A 21,133-nucleotide genomic window follows, 5' to 3' on the forward strand; every position below is an offset into this window, starting at 1 on the left:
CAAAGCGTCTTTATACTTTCCCTTGGCCTTCTTGTTTTCTCTTAGATTACTTTTGCTCAATTAAAGATGAATTTCCTATTGTTGGAAAGGAGTCCTTTTGTTCCAGGGCCTAGACTGCACCCGTTCTGCTCCCATATACAGTCCATAAGCTTTGCACACGTCGCCATGGAAACGTTGGCCCCAGATGCTGTCCATGTGGGAGAGTCCTTCGAGAAGCATCTCAGCTGTCCCTGAGAGCAGCTGGAGTCTGCACAGGGGGGCTGGTTAGCTCACGCAGTGCTCCCCATCCTGTCGGTCGCAGAAGGGGGGCCCCACGGCTGCCCTCCCCCTCGTCCCAAGACCAGCCGTCACCCTAGCAACAGGCAAACAGGGACACGAGTATCTCACTGGGAAAGGAGCTGCTTGGACGCCGTAAATTACTATGTCCTGATTTGATAATCTAAAACAGATTTGCCACGCAGCTAACGGGTGGGTAATGGCTCCACGGGCCCCTTAATGTGCACTGTGTTTCTAAAGCCGCAAGCCCATTTCTAATCCTCTTAAAAAGCTGGGGCCTTTTTGCTTTGAACATTACATTCTAGAGAGATCCAGAATCCTATTTTCATCAAAGAAAGTTTGGTGGAAAATAAGGACCTATGGCAGCATTCCGTTTATTCAGCAAACGTCTTGTGAGTGGCTCCTATGACCCGAGTTGGCGAGGAAGGAAAGATTAAACATGGAAAGGGTGCCGTCCCACCCAGAAGACCCTCGAGGTTTAGCAGTAGTATTGACTTGCTGTCTTGAGTCCGCTGATCTTTAGTGAGAACGTACGCTGTGCCAGGCACCGCTCTATGAACTTTGGTTAAAAGATGAAAGTGAAAGACAGTCACTGAAGTTGACATGCAAGGCTTGACCACGGGCTTCCAGGACAGTGACCCGTGAGTTGTGTGGCGTAAAGATGCCAATCGAGGGGTCCTGTTATTTCTTTAGCTTTTCCCATCTCCATCATGCCCCACATCATCTTTCGTTGCTGTTCATAACCAGAATCCTTGAATTTCAGCTTTCCAATGGAAACCCTACTTCATTCCATTTCCTTAAGAGCGAACGACTGTCTTAAGAGCCAGTTGGGTTGGTAGGTATCCAGTGAGGCCCATGAGGGGTTAGGGGATTTTCCCCTAAAGAGCTGATCCGATTTGTACAAAGAGGAGAAACGAATGTGAGGTCCTTACGAGAGGAAGTTTCACAAAGCAGGAATGATTCAAGGATGTCACTATCCGGCTATGCGGACAAGGCCTTCACCAGCTGTCAGTCTCATGGGACTAATCATCTTTTCTGTGAACCTCTCCCCGCCAGACGGCAGTTTCCCCCCCTCTGCATGTAGGTCCCCCCTGTAAAGCCCTTTAGAAATGCCTTCCTTCTATTCTGCCGAGTCAAGCTCGCTGTGGCTATCTTCACCCAACCTCGTTCTATCCTCTAGACCAAAGCTGTCCGATAGAACTTTCGGCGATGATGGAAAAGTTCTACGTCTGCACTAACACACAACCACTGACCACCTGTGGCTCCTAGGCTCTTGAAATGTGGCTAGTTTGAGGAGGAGACTTTTTAACTTTGTTCAGTCTTAATTGGTTTAAATCTAAATAACCACCTGTGGCTGCTGGCTACCATGTCGGGTGGCGCAGGTCCGACACAATGCAAAATAAATCCCTAAATATTGCTATGGATTGTCAGGCAGGAGAGACAGAAGAGCAGTTGTTAAATTACTCCCCCAAATCTTTCAAGGTAAATTCCTCCATTTCCTAAATGTGTGCTGCCTGGTTTCTCAGCCCACCCAGCCTGCCCACCCTCTCCTGGCGAGACCCCGGTATGGCTCCTCCCACATCAGCAGACTGATGCCTGAGATTTAAGGAGAAAGGAGGTGAAGACAGGATGCAGTTTGGTAGAGATCCCTGACCTTTGGAGTCAGAAGGTCTCAGTTGCAGATACTCCGTTTGTTGCCATAACTGGTCGTGTAGCCTCAGATGATACCCTTGAACTTCTTGGACCTAGTCTTTGATTTTACATAATGAAGACGTTGGCTGGGCGACCTCTGAAGTCCCCTCAGCTCTCATGTTCTCTCTGAAAGTTCTATAACTAAAAAGAATGAAAAAAATTAGAACTAGTCTTTTAAAAGTACTTATTAATGCTTCTGAGTTGGGGACCACGTGGAGGTTCGGGGAGAATGCTGCTCTCACAGAGGCATGGGAGCTCCCCAGCCTCTCCTCGTCCCTCGCCCTGTGCATCTCTTTCATCGGGCTGTTCCTGGGTTATGTCCTTTAGTAATAAACCGGTGATGTAGTCAGTAAAAAAAAGAGAAAGTACTTATTAGTGCCTGGAGCAACAAATATTAGATTAGTTATTTACAAGAATCGTCCTGTCCTCCTCAAGAAACTCATAGCAGAGTCACGGAAATCCAAAGGGAAATGGGGGCAAGACAAACCCAAGCATGATATTTCTGAGCCTGACAGGTTCGATGTCATCCGTTTTTAAAATCAACTTTGTTTAGACTAAGCAACAGGAGTCCCTACCCCCACCCATGCACCAACATTTTTTATGATGATTCATCACTTTTCCTACAATGTGTCATTCAGCTTCTAAACCATCCATGAGATCAGCAAATGGGAATTACTTTAATGAGACACCTTCCCTCCCCGAGATACCGTTTGAGAATTTGAAAAACTACAAGCAGACGTTCACCTTCAGCCTTCTGGGCCACCTTCATAGTAAATATAACGACTAGGTGGAGGCAGCCAGAAGCCAAGCAAATCCCAAACTCATATGGCTCTGGTTCTATGAACAACTACAGTCAACGTTTCTCGAACATTAACTGTGTTCCAGGTTCTGTCCTGAATGCTTATTCAAGGCCTTGGCTGCCCCATCCCATTGAGTAACAGCGACAGATAATAACAATCATAGACTCATGTATCAGGGCTGGGCTTTGTTTCAAGGGCTTTCCACAGTCCTGGGAGATTGGTACTCTTACTGGATAAGAAACCTGAGAGTTGGAGAGGTTAAATGAGTTGCCCCAGGCCACACAGCAATAAGGTCTCAAAACCAAGCCTTCCCAGCCCCTCCCCTTGTCTATGTGGACTGCACCCACAGTCCCAGCCCCACAGACTTGCTCCGAAGTTCAAGTGCCCTTCCCCCTGCCCTCCGCAAGCATCTTGCCAGAGCAGACAGGATCTGCCTCTTGTGGGCAAGGTATAATTTCTGTTTCCCCAAATAAGAGATTAAAGTTTATGGCCTTGGCATTTCTAGAGGGAATGGCCCATAATCATGAATAATAGAGGCTTTGTCTCTACAACTCCAGATATCCAGGGGCAAAGTGAACAATTCCAACTTCACACTGTTTCCAAATCTCCAGATGGTTGGCAGCATGAATAGAGCTGGGCAGAGCCCAGGCTTCTGGTCATAAAGGCGTAGATTTGAATATTGACTCTGTCTGTCCTTACTAGCTATGTGACCTCAAGCTAGTTATTAAATGTCCCTGGACTTCAGTTTCCACTGCTGTGTAACTCGAATAGCAGTTGCATCTCGGGATTATTGTGCAGATTTCGTGAAATTATATGTAGAGTGCCTGGCGGTGAGGAGGTGTCCCATAAATGCTAGCCCATTTCCCCTCTTCCCCACCCTACTTGTTGCCATGACGCTCTGCGGCTTTGCTTCCGTCGAGCAGTCTGACTTCTAGACGTTCAGCAGTATGCCTGTGGCGGGCTAGAGGAAGGATTGCATCAGGCTGGGTGGGGGAAGACAATGGCACGACAGAGCTATGACCCAGGGACACCATCAAGGTCATGATTTTCCATAGAAGAACTTCTGCGTTTGAATCTTAAGCAACGTTACTGAGAACCCTTGCAGTGACAGTGACTAGCTTTCCTTATATAGTTAAGCCTCCTGTGTCCAGAGTTATATGGAAGTGACCCAGTGTTAACTGATGAAAATCAATACGGCCTTACACGTCTAGAATAATGTTTCATTTTCTCAGGCCGTGCAGTCCGAACCCCGATAAGGCCAACAAAGTGTCCACTGGGAGAGGAAGTAAGGGCACTTGGTTGAATACACACATCGGAATGATTTATGGTCATGATGCTCGTGGGTTATCTAAGTCTGCAGGAACGGCTAAAGTGCCTATAAAAGGCAAACATGGCCATCTCGACTGATGAGGAAGGAGAATTAGGACTTAGGAGTCAGACACCGAAGGGCTTGAATCTCAATTCTTTTATTACTTGCTGAATAACTGGGGCAACTTACTGAATTTTCGGAGCGTAAGGGTCTCTTCACCTGCAATAGGGGGACAATACTAGCTCTGGCATCCCAGCGTTGTGACCGTGGACTCTCAAACGCAGGTGTGCATCAGAAACCCCTTGCGGGCCTATTAAACCACGGATGTTAAACCCACTCCTAGACTTCTCCGACTCAGTACATCTGGGGTCAGGCTGAGAACATGCATTTCTAACAGGTGCATAGGTGATGCTTTTGCTGCTGGTTGAGGGACTCGCTTTGGATGGTTAACCTCAGTCAGATGAAAAACGCTCAGTCAGACCATCCACAACTGTTGTGATGATGCTGACCGTGGTGACGACCGTGATGGTGATTTGAGTCGTCAGGGCACTGCCTCACGTGCTTTTTTAAAAATCCTTAGGTGCGGGCAGAAGAAAAAGCTGGTGATCAACAATGGCAATGGAGCGGTGGGGGACAGGAAGCCAAGCGGAATCAATGGAGAGGCCAGCAAGTCTCAGGAGATGGTGCACTTGGTGAACAAGGAGCCCTCAGACACCCCCGATCAGTATATGACAGCCGACGAGACGAGAAACCTGCAGAATGTGGACATGAAGATTGGGGTGTAGCGCCCATGCCGTGGTGACCTTGGAAAGAAATGGCAGTTGGAGACACAAGCGTGAGAAGGAGCTGGGACATTTCACAGATGCAATGTGCTACTGATTGTTTCATTGAGGTTCCTTTTTTAGTATAAAATTTTCTACTCCTTTTTGTTTTTTGCGTTTTGTTTTGAAGCCAATTTATAAAAACCGCATCGTTTTCTGAAATGAGGGCCCAACTGATAACCTGCAAGAATGTAACTGTTCCAGTTCCCACCTAGAAGCCCCCGCCCCCTAGGGCGTGCTCTGGATGGCTTCTAACAGCAGCCGCAGATACATCTTCCAGATCCCCGACCTTCCCTTCACTCCCCCTCCCAGGCAACAGCCTCAGAACAAGGACACCCCCCAGGGCTAAGAGGGATTGGTCCCTGGGAAGGTATTTGAATGGGTCCACATCCCCTGCCCCTCTCTGCCACCCAATCCCTAGGCATTTCTTTCCAGTGGGGTAGCGGGTCAGAATGTACTGGTTACACATCCCCTTCTATAGACCCCCTGGAAATTTTTCAGATGCTTCTGGGAAATACCCAAAAGGTGAAGCTATTTATCTGTAGGAAGCTATTTATCTTGTTTTTGAAGTAGTGAACCCTGGAGGTCCTTTGATCAGTATGGTTTTTTTTTTTTTTTGGTTTTTTTTTTTTTTGTTACTTTGTCAGAGGCATAAAGGGTTTAAGCTGATTCATAATAAATATCTGTACTTCTTCCACCTTAACCCTTTGTGCTGTGATCCTTCAGTTTTTTCACCAGCCAGGTCTGGTTCCCAAAAACTCATCGGGACGATGAGAGAAGGCCCTCCTTGAAAGTCTTCATCTCAGAGCCACTAAGCCCCCATTCAGGCTCACGCAACCAGATCTCCAAGAGAATCAGGAAGACAGCGCTATTTTATCTCTGGGGCTCCAAAGGCTTTCTCCTGTCCTAGCACCCGAAGTGCGAGCGGAGGAGTCTCGGCTGCTTTATGTGAGAGCGGCCACCAGTTCTCTGCCCTGAGAGGCTGTGAAAACTCACTTTACATTGCCTGACCTACCATTTGTGGCATCCCATTTCATAGACACTGACCCTGTTAAATGACGTCCAAAACCAATATGGAAGTACATTTTGGCCTCTTGTAACAAAAAGAGAAGCCGACGGAAATGAAAGAGAGCATAGACCGTAGCCAACTGATTGCCACAGGTGGGGGAAGACGGAGGCAGCTGTGTAGATCCCGTTTGAGTGTTTTTAGGGCTGTATTTGTTTATACTTCAACAAGCCAGCTGTCCCTGACGCAGCTGCTACTCAGGGTAGGTTAAGTGCCTGGGAAGTCCCTCAGAAGGTTATAGGGCTTCCCACCATTGGACTCTTAGCACCAGGTAGGTGGGTTTATGACCAAGTAAGAGAAGAATGGCTTTATCCCTTGCTTGGCAAGTACTCGGTCTTTATTCATCAGTTCAGAAGTCCCGTTGGTCCTGGAACTTCCAAAGATGATTTGTAATAGAAGAAATTAAATCTGTAAAGTAAGGACTCCTATAAAATGAGAACTCCTTCCTTATGCCCCCATGAAAAGTTATCTGTTGCCTAAACTGATAAGTTTAACTGGTGATGTTGCTAAGACCAGGGAGAGAGAGAGAGAGAGAGAGAGAGGGAGAGAGGCAAGAAGGAAGAGGAAAAGAAAAAGAATAAATAAGAGAAGAAGGGTAGAGGGAGGAGGAGGAGAAGAAAATAGGTCCCGCATTAGCCAGGGCTGGGCTTATACGTGGTGTGATTGTGACAGATCTATTTTTAGAAGAGAGGCCCACTTTCTGCACTCATTTCCAACTTCTGTTCTCTCCTATCCACCCTCATAACCTCTTCGCAATCATGATCTTTGAAAACTTCCTTCTCTTCTGTGAACTTCATTGGCCAGTTCCATATCGGACATCTAGCCACTCTGTTTCACAGCCACTATGTCCAAGTGCTCCCTGCTTTCCAAGAGCTTTCCTGGTCTGCTGCAGACACATTCTGGCTCTTCAGCCACTCCGGATCTGGTACAGGAGCCTATGTCAGGCTTGATCTGTCCCCAGATTCTCTTCAGCGTCATGGATAGTCTTACAAGTCTCACCACTAGGGATGGCTTTCCTTTTCTAGACATTTCCAGTAAATAGGCTGAGATAGGCGATTGTTTTTTATTTTATTTTAGAATTTCCTATGATCTTTCCTTTTATTACTGTTGTAGTCCCTCACTTGGTTATACTTCTGTGTTCTCAGACAGGAATGGGAGAGGTCCAGAGCTTTTAGTCCTTGAATGCAATACCCCTCCAATATTGCCCGGAGTTCATGGAATAGGAAGTATTCTCTCCCGTTTGAAATAATGGTGCAATGCCATTAAGCTGAGAGTTTAAGATGCAATATTTCCTACAATTGTAAATCTTTTGTGTCTCCTGAGGGCTGCCTTTAAATTAGCACTGGGTGAAAATAAAATGGTGCAAGAGACTCCTTCATATCCATATTTTGTAGATTCTAAGCCTGGCAGAATGGATTTCTCCAGCAGAACCTCTCAAAGTTTTATATTGAGACCATGATGCCAAGAACTTGTTCCATAGCCAATGTTCATTCAATACTGGTACAGCAGAGGAGTGGGAGAAAGGAATCTCTGACTTCTCTAGAAATGTCAAGGGTACTTAAGAATAAGAATAATGTGGTCCATTTACCTTATGTAATAGGTATGCCTTTCTATAAATCACTTCTGTCGAGTTTTCGAAGAATAGCTCATTGTTCATGCATGTACAGCGACCATTGTTATTTCTGATTTGTCACAGCACACCCTTCCTCTCATTTTTGTATATTTATTGTCGGACCAGTAGTAACGAGGAAAGCATGATATATATATTGCCCAGTTGAAAGCACTTATTGGAAAATACCAAAAAGCTACTATTAAAAAGCTAAAGGAAACAGACTCAGGAGTCTCTGATTTGAAGGGAATGGAAGTTGGGGGGGGGGTGGCTGGGCAGAGCTGTGACGATCTGGCTGTCTGGGTTATTTAGAACCACAAGGTTACAAGTTTGTGAAGTGACTGAAACCTTATACTAAATTTTTCTAAAAAAAAAAAAAATCACATGGACTTCTACCACTTAAGGGTCTTCTTTGGGAGAAAGTTTAATTTTCTATAGTAAAGGTGTGGTCTACATAGCTCAAACTAAGTAAGATATCTTGAGGTGTTAGTTCTTCAAAAGCTGAGAACTATCCTGACTAGTAGGTAAAGAGAGAAGAGTGAACACACTCATAGCCATTCTCTCATGCAGGCCTCTGAAAAGACAATAAAGAGATATTCCAAAAAAGGGTAAACCAGGGGGATCAAAGAGAATGGAAGAAGAGACAATAGGAACAAAACTTTGAAGCTGGAGAGTGACAGTTCATTGGTAATGGAGCAAATCTGTGAAAACGGAGTCCTAAGCCAGGAGTGGGGAAGTTGAGACGAGTCAATCACATGTGGGAAGCAGAACCCCCACCAAAGGCTCAGAAATCGGCAGCGTTAGCTCTGGAATGTGCTGGAGAAGGTGGGGGTAAAATTAGGAGGATGGCTTTGAAGACTATTTAAGATGCAGTTAGAACCCTGTATCTCCCTCTTCACTCCAAGTAGCTGTTCTTTCCCATTCCCAACCAATGACCAGAAGTCCATTCTCTGAAGAGGGCAAAACAGAGAGCCTCTGAGGGGCAGTAAGGCACATCCTGTTGACATTAGAAATACCATACTGAGGGGCGCCTGGTGGCACAGCGGTTAAGCGTCTGCCTTTGGCTCAGGGCGTGATCCCGGCGTTATGGGATCAAGCCCCACATCAGGCTCCTCCATTATGAGCCTGCTTCTTCCTCTCCCACTCCCCCTGCTTGTGCCCTCTCTTGCTGGCTGTCTCTATCTCTGTCAAATAAATAAATAAAATCTTTAAAAAAAAAAAAAAAGAAATACCATATTGAGAAGTGAAAACATACATAAGAAATGTTGAGACTCCCTTGCCTTCCCCCAGCTTGGCTTCCAGAATGCCAGCAGCCAAGCATGTATCCATCAGACAGAAGTTCAGTCTTTCTGGGGAATCTGATAAAGCTGAGAGAAAACTCTGAAGATACATGAGAGTTCCCCCAAGGAAATGGCCCAGCAAAGCAAGCCACAGTGAGGATCGCATCTCAAGCCCCACCAGGCACATAGGGCTCTTAGCTTCCTGTGGCCACCTCTTACACATCAGAAGTGGAGATGATTCACAGAGAAGAAAACTTTAAAAAACATCATTAATAACCTCCTTAAGACAAGAGGAGATCATATATCAAGGAAACAAGAACACAATGCTAACATAAAAAGGAACATTGAGGGAACACCTACAAAAATGGAGCCTTTAACATTTAAATTCTAGGGGTGCCTGAGTGGCTCAGTCAGTTAAGCGTCTATCTTCAGGGTCCTGGAATTGAGGCCCAGGTCAGGCTCCCTGCTCAGAGGGGAGACTGCTTCTTCCTCTCCCTCCCTCCCTCCCTCCCTATGCTCTCTCTCAAATAAATAAATAAAATCTTCAAAAAAAATAAAAATAAAAAAAAATTTAAACTCAAAAGCACAAATTAAAAAATAAACTCAATAGAAGGTTTGGAAAATAATGCTGAAGAAATACCCCAGAAAAGAGAGAAAAGACAAAACAGAGGAAACAGAGGAGAAAAGATAAAAGTAGGAAACCATTCTAGGACATCTAACATACAAATAATAGGAGTTGCAGAAAGAGAAAGCAGAAAGTGAAGAGGAAAGATTCATTCAAGAATAAATCGAGGTCTCCCAGAACTGAAGAACACGAATAGCTAGACTAAAAGGCCCCAGCGAGTGCTCGGCACAATGGCTGAAAACAGACCCATACTAAAGCACACCATCTAAAAAATTCATCACAATCAAGGCAAAGAGATTATTTGATAAGCCTCTGAAGAAGGAAAATTGGTAATACAGAGGATTAAGAATCAGAATAGAATCAGACTTCTCAAGAGCCACATAGAGGACCATGAAACAGTGGCCTCAAAACTCTGAGAGAAATATTTCCCAGCTAGAACTCAAATTTAGCTAAACCACAAAGTAAGAGAAAGGGTAGCATGAAGGCGTTTCAAATATGCATTATCTCCAAACCTATCCACCCATTTTCAGGCAACTCCCACAGGATGGACTCCATCAAAACAAGGGAGTTACCGAAAAAGAGAAAGGCCTGGGATTCAGACAGCAAAGTAAAGGGAATTCCTACAATGATGAAAAGGGGAGATCCCAAGATGGCAGCTGCACAGCGTTAGGGACCAATCCATCCAAACTGAAGTACTGACAATAAATGAATTGACCTCTAATTAAGAAGAAAATTACATTTTTGGTTCTAGCAGTTAGCTGTTAATTGTTAATGGTGCATTAAAAACCACTCCCAAAATGCAATAACTTAAAACAACAAACATTTATTATTTCTCAGGTGTCTGCCCATGGACTGGGTGCTGCTGCTGATCTGGGCAGAGTTCAGACAACAGGTCAACTAGAATCTATGATGGCTTCATCTGGCATGGATGGGAAGATGGCAGAGTGGTCTCTTCCTATGTGTCCCTCCCATCCCCCCAGCTGCCTGATCTGGCCTTGGCAGGGGTCCAAGTGATGATAGATGCCCACAAGGCTTCTTGAGGCCTAGACCCAGAACTGGCTCTCCATCATTCCACCATTTACTACTGACCAGACAGATCGCAAGGGCAGCCCAGACTTGAAGGATGGGAAACTGATTCTACCCCTGAATGGGAGGAGCTGGAAAGTCATGTTGCAAAAAGTGTGGTTACAGGGAGGCCAATGACTGGGGTCCTTAGCGTAATCGATCTGTGACTGATATGTTGAAAGATTCTTGTCCTCGAGGGCACCTCTCATGTTTATGCGTAAGCACACACACCATTTTGGCCATGTTGGCAAGAGCATTAATTTAGAAAACCATAAACAACTTCATAAATGCCACATTTATTGGAAAAGGAAGGAGCAGGGTCTTGTGTGAATCTATGTCCAGAGATTGTCTGAGACAGCAGAAAGATCACGAGCTTCAGAATCAGACAAACCTGGGTTTTAAGACTGATTCTATCATCTAACTGTTCACACATCTTAAATACTTCAAGTCTTAGTTTTCTTATCTGTAAAAGAAGGACAATGAAAATTCCATGGGGCCACTCTGAGGATTAAGTGAGGTAATACCTGGTAGGGTCTGGCATACATCAAATTCCTAGGTGAATATCAATTCATCTCCCTTATGCACAGAGTAGGCACTTAACTTCTCTCTTCACCATCCCCAATTGTTTCCAGAACTCGAATCAGCTTTTAAGCTATCAACTTAGGATGCCTGGAACCAGAATATTTTGGACTCCAAGGCTCTTTGATTTTCACAGAAAGGTTTTTTGCTTGTAAAGCCAGACTAAAGAGCAAGAAGTCCAAGAAGCAGATTCGCTGGCCTCCCTTGATGAAATCTTGGCCATTCAAGCTGTGGCTGAGGATTAAACAAAGGGGCGGCTCCACCCATGGCTTTGACCAAGGTTTCCAGAAAGTTGCCTCACCGCGCCCCTCCCCAGGCCAAGCCCCTTTTCCTCCCAGTGCCACCCCTTTACCTTGTCCAGGTGTCATCGACACAGGTCTTACTCGGCCACTTGATTAATTGGCCCATGGGCCCGTCTTTTCCACAAGACAGCAAGCTTGAGGGCAGGATATGGCTCTGGATCTCTAGGACACAGCAGAAGGCCAAGATCAATAATGGCCTCAACAGTTACCCTCTACAAAGTGCTCACAGATTCCTGGATTTACACACTTTTGAGTGGTTCCTATAACCCATGAAAGAGAATTCGTGTCCTGTTTTTAATAGGTGAGGCACCTGGGGATGCAGAGAAGTTAATTATTGTCCCTAAGATACACATATAGAACGTGGTAGACCCTGGAATGGAGCTCAGCTCTGCCCAGAGCCTCTGACGTCACATGCTTTGTTGCCTGTAGTCAGAAGTTTGGTAAATTGAGCTTGTCAAAGCGAAGAGGTCATCTCCAAATGCTGTAAACCAGGTCAGCGTGCCCTCATTCTCTGGGCCTGGTGGGACTGAAGGAGGCTTCCAGAAACCACAGAAAGGGCTTGGGAATGAGTAGGTGAAAGTACACTCACCATTTAGGCCATACTGGTGATAGAATTAATTTAGGAAACTGTAAATAACCTCACAGATCAGCATCTATGTTTATTGGAAGGGGAAGAAGCAGGTCCTGGGTCAGTATGACTTTTTCCATGCTGCCCGGGCGGAGGGTCAGGGGAGCAGGAAGTCTGGCTGAGCCGTCCTTCTTTCTCGGTAACTAGCACCCCAGCCTCCAGCCCCATTCCTTGCCTGTGTTGACATCTGGTCTTCAACACTGGTAGTTTGCCCGTCAGGGCTCCCCATAATCCACCCCCTCAACCCACCCTCTCAGGCTTCCAGACTGTTTGCCTCATCATGTGATGACTACTGTTTTCCAGCAGTCTAGTCCAAACCACTTCCTCTTTCCTCACTCCCTACAGAGGAATGGCAAGCACCTCAGGAAAGGCAGCTAAAGTGTAGTTAGAAAATGGCTGTCTTTAAAAGAAAACTCTGAGTACAAATCTAACCCTACCCCTTACTCCCTACATGACCTTACGTACGTTTTTGAATGGCTCTGGGACTTGGTTTCCTCATCTGTAAAATGGGAACTGTCATTACTACCAGAAAGACGGATGAGCGATTAAATGAGATAAGGTATGTAAAATGCATAGAATATAGTAGATGGACACAGGTTTTTTCCCCTCCTTCCCTCCATCTTCAACAATTTTCTCATGGGAACACATAGTAGGGACCTAGGTAGAATACGAGCCATGGTGTGGGGGAGTCAGGGGGATTCTAAGAGTTTCTGAGTCCCTCCTGCCCTTCCAAGAATTAGGGTCCTAAAAACCCTTCCACTCTGAGAGTCCCAAATACCCGTTAGAAAGGAAAAGAGGTTCTGCCTCCTCTTTTCTGAGGAAGAGTAGAGCATGTTGGCTTATCATCGCCAACGTCTTTCTGCACGAAGACCCTGCCAGAGAGCGGCTTCAGGGTGCTTGTAGATGAGGAGAGAGAGGAGAGGGGTTGGAATTCTAGGGGCCCCACTCCCGAGAGCCAGGCCCACACCCTGGGAACCCTTCCATGGAGAAGTGGAGAGACAGGTTTTCAGCGGTGAAGGCTTACGGGCAATTTGAACTTCAGGCGAGGTTACTAGAGTTCAAAAAGAACTGTACCTTTTATTTTCTCCTCCTCTAAGGATTCTTTAAATCTCGTTGAGAAATGAAGAAAGAAATGTCAGGAAAAGCTGTTGGAAGGATAAAAATAGAATTAAGAGGAATGCAAAGAAGAGCAAGACTTGAAGAAATGTGGTGAAAGCAAGTTAGGACTTCTTTACTAAGGCCTTTCTGTAAATGGCAGACATAGAAATCCTAAGAGGTATGAAGTCAGCCCCAGTGAGTCCCAATAAGGACAGCGTCTCTCCTCTAATTCCCCGTGAGGCTGGCTGGGCGTACTTTCAGGGCAGGTTGGGTTGGCCACACTTGGCCACTCTGCTCTTCCACTCTCTGAAGCCAACCTCGCTGGGTGCTGGGAGCCAGCACCTGCAGCACCACAGGGTCTGGCCTGGGGGGTGAGGGGTGGGCAGAGTCATTGGCGATGCTGGGCTCTGTCTTAGGGCAGCACCAGGCTGGGACATCTCTCCACTCCCTGACCCTCTGTTGTAGATCACTTTCTTCTTTGGCAAAATTTTGAGCTTTGTGTAAAACCCAATCAAGAAAAGTCCTACATGTTCATCTGGAAGCCAAGAATGGGATCAATGGGAATTTTCCCTTCTAAGTTCAGGTCCTTTGAGAAATTGTTACTTTCTCTGTTTTTTAACCAGCTTGTTGGCCTTCTCTGGCCTGTTGATAATGCACCCCCTAGTGGACGTTCCAGAACATTCCCCCGGTCCATGCGGGAAATTGGGTCCACCTGACTTCAGTCCCTGACTCCTCAACGTTAAAGCAGCAAGAAGAGGGTGAAGGTGGATGTCCTGGCACTGAAGTCTTAGTGTAGAGTGGGAGTGGAGCTGGGTTGCCTTTATGTTGGGACAAAGGATCAGAGTACAACTGATGGTCCACATTTTCTTTTTAATCAATATGTTGTGTTTTGAAAAGGATTCAAAGATCATAAAGAGAAGGACATGTTAATTAGTTGCCATTTCATCATAATACCGAATACCTCCTATGTGCTGAGCGCCATGCTGTGTGCTGGGCTATATATCCTTCTCTGAGAGACACAGACAAGCGAGGAGAGTACCTTCTACGACGGGGGTTGTGGAGGAAGGTATCTGCCTGCGATGGCTGACACTGATGGGGTGTTTGTTATCATCCAGACGCTGTTTAAAACCCGCTGTGCACAGTAACCCAATTAAGTGATTTAACCTCTCTGTGGTTAACTAGGTCGTAGGACATAGCCTATAGAGTTATCAAAACGAAATGAATCAATATCTTGGGTTGTAGAGCAGAGCCTGGCACGGAGCGCTACAGAAGCACGTGCTGCCATAGGAAACGAAAATAAGACTCAGGAGAGGGCCGCCTGGGTGGCTCAGTCGTTAAGCATCTGCCTTTGGCCCAGGGCCTGATCCCAGGGTCCTGGGATCAAGCCCCGCGTCGGGCTCCCTGCTCTTCTGGGAGTCTGTTTCTTCCTCTCCCACTCCCCCTGCTTGTGTTCCCTCTCTCGCTGGCTGTGTCTCTCTCTGTCAAATAAATAAATAAATAAATAAATAAATAAATAAATAAATACATACATACATAAATAAATAAAATCTTAAAAAAAAAAAGACTCAGGAGAACCATAGGGAATAAAGTACTTTACTATCTTTATTTTCCAGATGGGGAAACTGAAGCACAGGGTGTATAGTCACTCAGTAAGTGGCAGAGACAGGATACCAACATGAACAGCATAGAGCCAGGACTGCTCTCTGAACCCCTACACTGTACGCTTCTGTTCCAACATACTGATCCTTTTAACGGGAATGGTTTTCGTGACAGCTCCTGAGGGGGCTGGTATCAGAGCTGATGAGCTATTAAATGAGTTTCAAAATTATCTGGGGCTTTAAAACAGTTTGTGCCCATTAGTTGGTTCTAAATGCATCACATATTAAGCTGTCTGGTGTTTGGGGAAAAGTTCAATTCTGTACCAAATTTTGGCTCTGTTTGATTTGGAATTATTCCTTTGGCTAAATGGATTTGCTAAAAGAATCTAGGGCTACTCAAAGAAGAGATTGGCTCATTTGGTGTTTTTTATTTTTCCTTAAGAAGAATTTAACATTAAAAATACAAAAAGTGGGTGCCTGGGTGCCTCAGTCGGTTGATTTCGGCTCAGTCATGATCTCAGGGTCCTGGGATTGAGCCCCAAGTCAGGTTCCAAGCTCGACTGGGAGTCTGCTTGAGATTCTCTTTCTTCCTCTCCCTCTGCCCCTCCCCCTATTTGAGCTCTCTCTCTCTAAGATAAATAAATAAATCTTTTAAAAAATACAAAATGAATTATCTACTCCATTTCTAGAAAAAGGTAAATAGGCAACCAAACATCTGTTTTCTGCAAAATTCTTTATTCCCAGAAGTTTTAAAAGCTGGAAATGTTTTCTCTTTCAAAAAGTATCCTCTAAGTTTGGTAACCAGCTACACAAATGAGTTACATTTCAGATCATATCAGTCTGACTGGAAAAACTGATTTCCTCCCAGTTCTAGAATTTAGGGAAACATGATTTGAATAAAATGTTCTTTGGTGTCCAGTAAGAGTAAGGTGTCTGGTAAATTCCTTTAGCCATAAGGCAGGTGCAAACGCTCTTCAGGCATATGAAGTCCAGGGTATTCATTCTGCTAGGAGAACTGTCAAGACGCATGGAGAAAATGGTATTTGTTATTTAGGTCAGGACAGGGGTTTCTGAAGAAAATTAGTCCCAGAAGTGATGAGCTCTGTTTGATTTTAGGTAATCGAGGGGAAACCCAGCCACCACCCAGGGTTGCAATCTCTCACCAAGTTTTTCCTCCCACCTCTCCAGTTCTCAGAGACAAGGGCTCACTTCTGGGGAATCCAGAGAACACAGAGGCAGAACCCATCATTCTCTGCAGCACAACTGCGACTTGCAGGAGGAGAAAAGCAACTGACATCCAACAGGGAAGGTTGGGAATGCTGAGGGAAGTAGAAAGAGCTGAAACGGACAGAGGTTTCATTATTTCTGTGGGCAGGGCTGGCGGGTAGCAGGAGAAAGGAGTGTGGGGATATCAGAAATAGATGGGGTTCATGGAGGAGAGATAAGGAACAGGAATGAAAAGAAGATAAAGAGAAAATCTTAGAAAGGTGCATCTCACATTGCCCACCCCAGAAGGAAACCTCTCTCTCTCTCTCACACACACACACCAGTCTTGTATGGTTTGGGGATAAGAAGCTAGATCAGTTCTACTCCTGAAATCAATATTACGCTATATGTGAACTAACTAGAATTTAAATAAAATTTGAAACAAGAGAAAAGGAAGGTAGATCAAGTCCGCAATAGCTCGTCTCCCTCTCCCCACTCCATTCTGACAATTGCATAAGACATTGAAATAGTCAGCAGCTGGATGTATAACCTTCGTAACAAGCGTCATGTTTCCTGCGGTGCCCTCTGCCCCTAGAAGTCTGCCCTGGCACACAGTAGGTGCGCAGTGACAGATGTTGAGTAAGGGCACACATGAATCATAGAAAGAGGAGCGTCTTATATGACAGAAACAAGGAACCTGACTCACTGGTTATATTTTGGAGGCTTTTCCAGAGTATCTGAATGAGGAAATGATGTCTGGTCACTTCCAACCCAAGTCATAACCTAGAATTGATCTGGGAATTGTTCCCCAGACCAGCAGCCGAAGAGGTAGCAGAACGTCACCCAGGTGTCGCAGCGGAGCTGGCCAGCTAGCGGGGCGATGGTGGTAGTAGTGCGTCTTACACGATGGCCTATCTGAGCAAGGGGTGTATGCGAGGCAGCTTAATGCAGGCTCGGCACTGCCCGCTGGAAGGGGTGCGGCATGCACGATTGCTCCCTTCGAGAATGGATCTTCCACCCCAGACTTTCGGTTTAAGTCAACAGACTGAATCTATTCATGTATGGATTTTCCTTCCTGAGACTCGCTCCAAGGAGAGCAAATGTATCAAGAGTATGGACCTACATGGGGCCCCTGGGTGGCACAGTGGTTAAGCGTCTGCCTTCGGCTCGGGGCGTGATCCCAGCATTCTAGGATCGAGCCCCACATCAGGCTCCTCCGCTATGAGCCTGCTTCTTCCTCTCCCACTCCCCCTGCTTGTGTTCCCTCTCTCGCTGGCTGTCTCTATCTCTGTCAAACAAATAAATAAAATCTTAAAAAAGAAAAAAAGAGCATGGACCTACAAATAGGAAAAGCATGGGAGAAGAAAGCACATTAACAGAAAAAGAGGTTTCAACAGCGTTGGGAAGACAGAACGTAAATGGTAGAGGGATTCCTGGTTCCGCTGGCGCGGGAAGCTATACGCCAGCGAGCCCCTCTGGGAGGAGCTCCCACGGAACCGTCGCCCACAGGGGACGCCTGGGTCCTGACTCAGCCAGTGCACAGAGCGGCGCTGAGGAGCCCAAAAGCCTGACTCAGCTTGAGCTAGACAAGCGTGGTCCAAAGTACCCTCAGGGCTTTGAATCTGGTGCACGTGGCACACAGACAAGTGAGAAGTGGAGACAGGTTCACAGCCATGGGCATGTGGCCGCTGTGGCCAGTGACGGAGCTGGTAAGTGGAAGCCGTGGTGGCAGCATCCTTGCAAAACTAATCCACCTTCCAGCCTCCCAATATCCAAGAGAGAAATAGAGGTGGGGTATCTTTCCCTTCCTGATTACTAACAGCTGAATAGACGTTCTGCCTGAGGGCATCTTAGTCAACATATTTGGGCCTCAGTTTCTTCATCTGTGAAATGGGGTCCATGCATCACACTAAGCAGCGGGAGAATTTCCCCACAGCAAGACTCCAGCTGGACCAAGGAAAGTCCATCTTCCTGACTCATCTCTTCAGAGAACAGCTAGACACCCATTCCATGGGGGCAGAAACAATTTATCAGTTTGGGTTAATTTTTTTCATCATTTAGCTTTCAGTAACGCAGCTGTTTAGGAAAAAACCCTCACCCCTAATTTGAAATTGGTGCAGAAGAGAATAATTTCTAAACTCTCCAAGCCTGGATCTTAGAAAAATGATACTCTTACATTGAATCAGCCGAGACTCCTTTGATCTGTGCTCTTTTCCTCCAGCCAGCCTTCAGAAGCCTCTCTGGTGACTGAGTTTCCTTTTCTCAGGACTGGCAAACATGTATCATTTCCATAGGCATCATGGGGTAGTTACTGGCTCGTAAGGAGTGTTTAATTTTGCTTCCAAATGAGGCTGCCACAAAGAGTACGCAGCTAAGCCCAAACCCCAGAGCAGGAGATACGTTTCCCTAATATATCAGGTGATCGCGCATTCTCCGTGGCCCCAAAGAACAAAGGTGGTTGCTCGTTCATGCTACGTGCCCATCATGGGTCCTGACAGGCTCCGTCATCACCGAACTCAGAGACCCTGAGTGGTCAGGACGCAGTCACCGTCTCAAATATTTTCATTACCTTGAGATTCTAGAAATGTGAACATTTGTAGAGCTGGAAGAGGCAACACCTTCTCAACCCCAAACAATAAAAGATAAAATAGACACGTGTTAGGCACTAACTCAGCCTCAGAAGCACAATGAATTTGAGTACGTGGTCATCCTATCTATTGCTAAACCCTCTGCAGGAGCTAATGTGGCATCCAGCATATTCTTTCATTCTAAAACATGGCTCAGAGAAAAAGAAATCGAAGGATATGGCTCTCTGCCTCAAGCCTGATTGGCTCGAGGTCCCCACAATTACGAGAAAGGGATGTGTTTCTAGAAGGACTGAAGGTGTGGCTATTGGCTGAGGCTGAGTAGAGTCAAACTTAAAAAGCCAGTGAAGATTTTAAAAGTCATGGTGCCCAAGAAACTGTGGACCTCAAGTAAAAAACTCTGTACCTGGTGAAGAATTAAAAGGAGCCCCGAACCCTAACTTTCCATGAGCAGAAAGCAGAGGCCGTTGCTGCGGGAGAGATTATTCCTATATGCTCTCTCCACAGGCAGCAACAGGTGTAACGGAGAAGGAGGGGCTTCCGAGGAGGTGGAATGAAAGGTCATGGGGGGAAAATGGACTGGGGAAGCCCTCCCTGGGAGCCAGATTAGGACCTAATCAAAAAAATTCCCTTATTCAAAGTCAAGGGGGCCCTCTAATGTCTGTCCACCAGGATTTCTGAAATGCTATGGCTCAGCGACTCAAGCCTTCCATTTGTCCCCTTTCCAGATGGGAGTATGTTTGGTGATTGAACTGTCCCTATTCTGCCATTGGAGCATGTGTGTGTGAGGGGTGGAGGGGAGTGGTGGGGAGGGGCTGCAGAGAACTTGCATTTCGTTTTCACCAATTTCTGGGCCAACCAGAGCCACATCTGGACTATATATAGAAACTTCCATGAGGCACTCTGAGATCCTGGACTTTGAGTTTGATGTCATGAATGAATGAGACTTTGTGTAGTCCCCTTGGGGAGGAGGTCTGAGTACATTTTGCATTTGTAAAACCGAGTGCACCAAATATTGGGTGACCAGCGAAGTGGACTATGGTAATTTATTGGCATATGTGTTTCTGGATCGCCTCCATCCTGAGAATGGAGGTGGGATTGCATTTCATTCTGCCTTGAAGCTGCATGGGACCATGTGGCTGGTTCCGGCCAATGAGCTGTGAGCTGAGGTGACATCGAACTGCTTGTGTGAGGACCTCCCTAGAGCTCTCTTTCCCTCTGGCATGGCAACAAACCTGTTTAAGGTCGTAGCTGGCTTATCATCTAGGGTTCCTGGGGAAGTACAAGGAGAATGACCTCTGCAGACCCACGGTAGAACTACGCTAGGAGCCAGCACTAAGCTCACCTTGCTGATACCACTGCACCACAACTCGTCCTGACCGATACGACTCAGAACGGCAGAAGGAAGGCCAACAGGAATCCCTCCCTCTTCCCGGTTTCTTTGCAGTCATTGATAATCAATGGTGATTCTTTCCTAGTGACCACAAATAGTGCCCAAGAGTCTCCCTCACTCTCGGTTGATCTGCGTTGACACTTAAGATGACACTCATTGTCCTGATGACTTAGCAAATGCTTTAAGGAAGAGAATACTCTGTTTCTCTTTTTTTTTTTTTAAGATTTTATTTTTATTTATTTGACACAGAGACAGCCAGTGAGAGAGACAGCCAGTGAGAGAGAGACAAGCAGGGGGAGTGGGAGAGGAAGAAGCAGGCCCCCAGCGGAGGAGCCCGATGTGGGGCTCGATCCCAGAACGCCGGGATCACGCCCTGAGCCGAAGGCAGACGCTTAACGACCGAGCCACCCAGGCGCCGGGAGAATACTCTGTTCTGACCAGCTGGGCCAGCTCTTACAGGTGCACCTTGGGGTGCCGGGCATCCTTGGAGATCTCCTCTTTACCAAATGTGTGTTTCAGGACTCCAGAGGGCAACTAAGTAGGTGACGCAGGACCCCGTGGGATGACAAGCATGACCAGTTTCGTTGGAATGCATAATTGGGCCTCAAGATTAGACATCAAGGAGTATTACGCTAAGCATAGAGGTTCAAATACCATAAAACATTGATAACACAGCATAGACTCTGTTGGGTTATTTGGGGAAACAGAGCCAGTATAATGGAAGGCATCGAAACTAGAAAGACCTCCAGGACAGCTTTTTCGTTAGGTGTGTGTTTCTGAACATCAGTTGCATTATCTGTAAAATTGGAGGGGGGGATGTCAATACACCTACCTCACAGAATTGTTGCGAGAACAATACGCGCTAAGGTACCCAAGAGCCTGCCACATGGTAAGCATTTGCGGGATGAAAGCGTTAGCTGATGTTGTTGGTTCTCTGCTCAGATCCCCCTCTCAGGCTGGTGCATCCATCCCCTAACTGCTGTGTTGACAACTAACAACTCGCAGCTGCTCCCCCGCTCTAGAGAATGATTCTCAGCAGATGGGGGCTGCCTTAACCTGGAGACATTTCTCCCCTCCCACAAGTAGCCCACAGCCAATGACTGACAGATATGGGTGCTCAAAGACAGGTCTCCTTTCTTCAAGGACAACTCGGACTTTCCATAAGACTATCTTCTTGCTCAGCTCTTTCTCTTCCCTCTCC

General features: G+C 46.2%; 1 protein-coding gene across 19 annotated transcripts in view; it reads left to right on the forward strand.

The window, feature by feature from the left end:
* CD44 (CD44 molecule (Indian blood group)) overlaps positions 1-7,797 on the forward strand; it is an 88,698-nt gene extending 80,901 nt beyond the window's left edge. For all 19 annotated transcript variants that reach the window (XM_019801140.2, XM_034646570.1, XM_034646571.1 and 16 more), the window contains one exon: positions 4,658-7,797. In XM_019801140.2, the coding sequence (XP_019656699.2) occupies positions 4,658-4,862 (205 nt within the window). In that variant the 3' untranslated portion in view covers positions 4,863-7,797. The remainder of the gene's footprint in view (positions 1-4,657) is intronic.
* Positions 7,798-21,133: the final 13,336 nt, after the last annotated feature.

This window comes from Ailuropoda melanoleuca, chromosome 16 (assembly GCF_002007445.2).
Source record: "Ailuropoda melanoleuca isolate Jingjing chromosome 16, ASM200744v2, whole genome shotgun sequence".
Classification (NCBI taxonomy): Eukaryota; Metazoa; Chordata; class Mammalia; order Carnivora; family Ursidae; genus Ailuropoda; species Ailuropoda melanoleuca.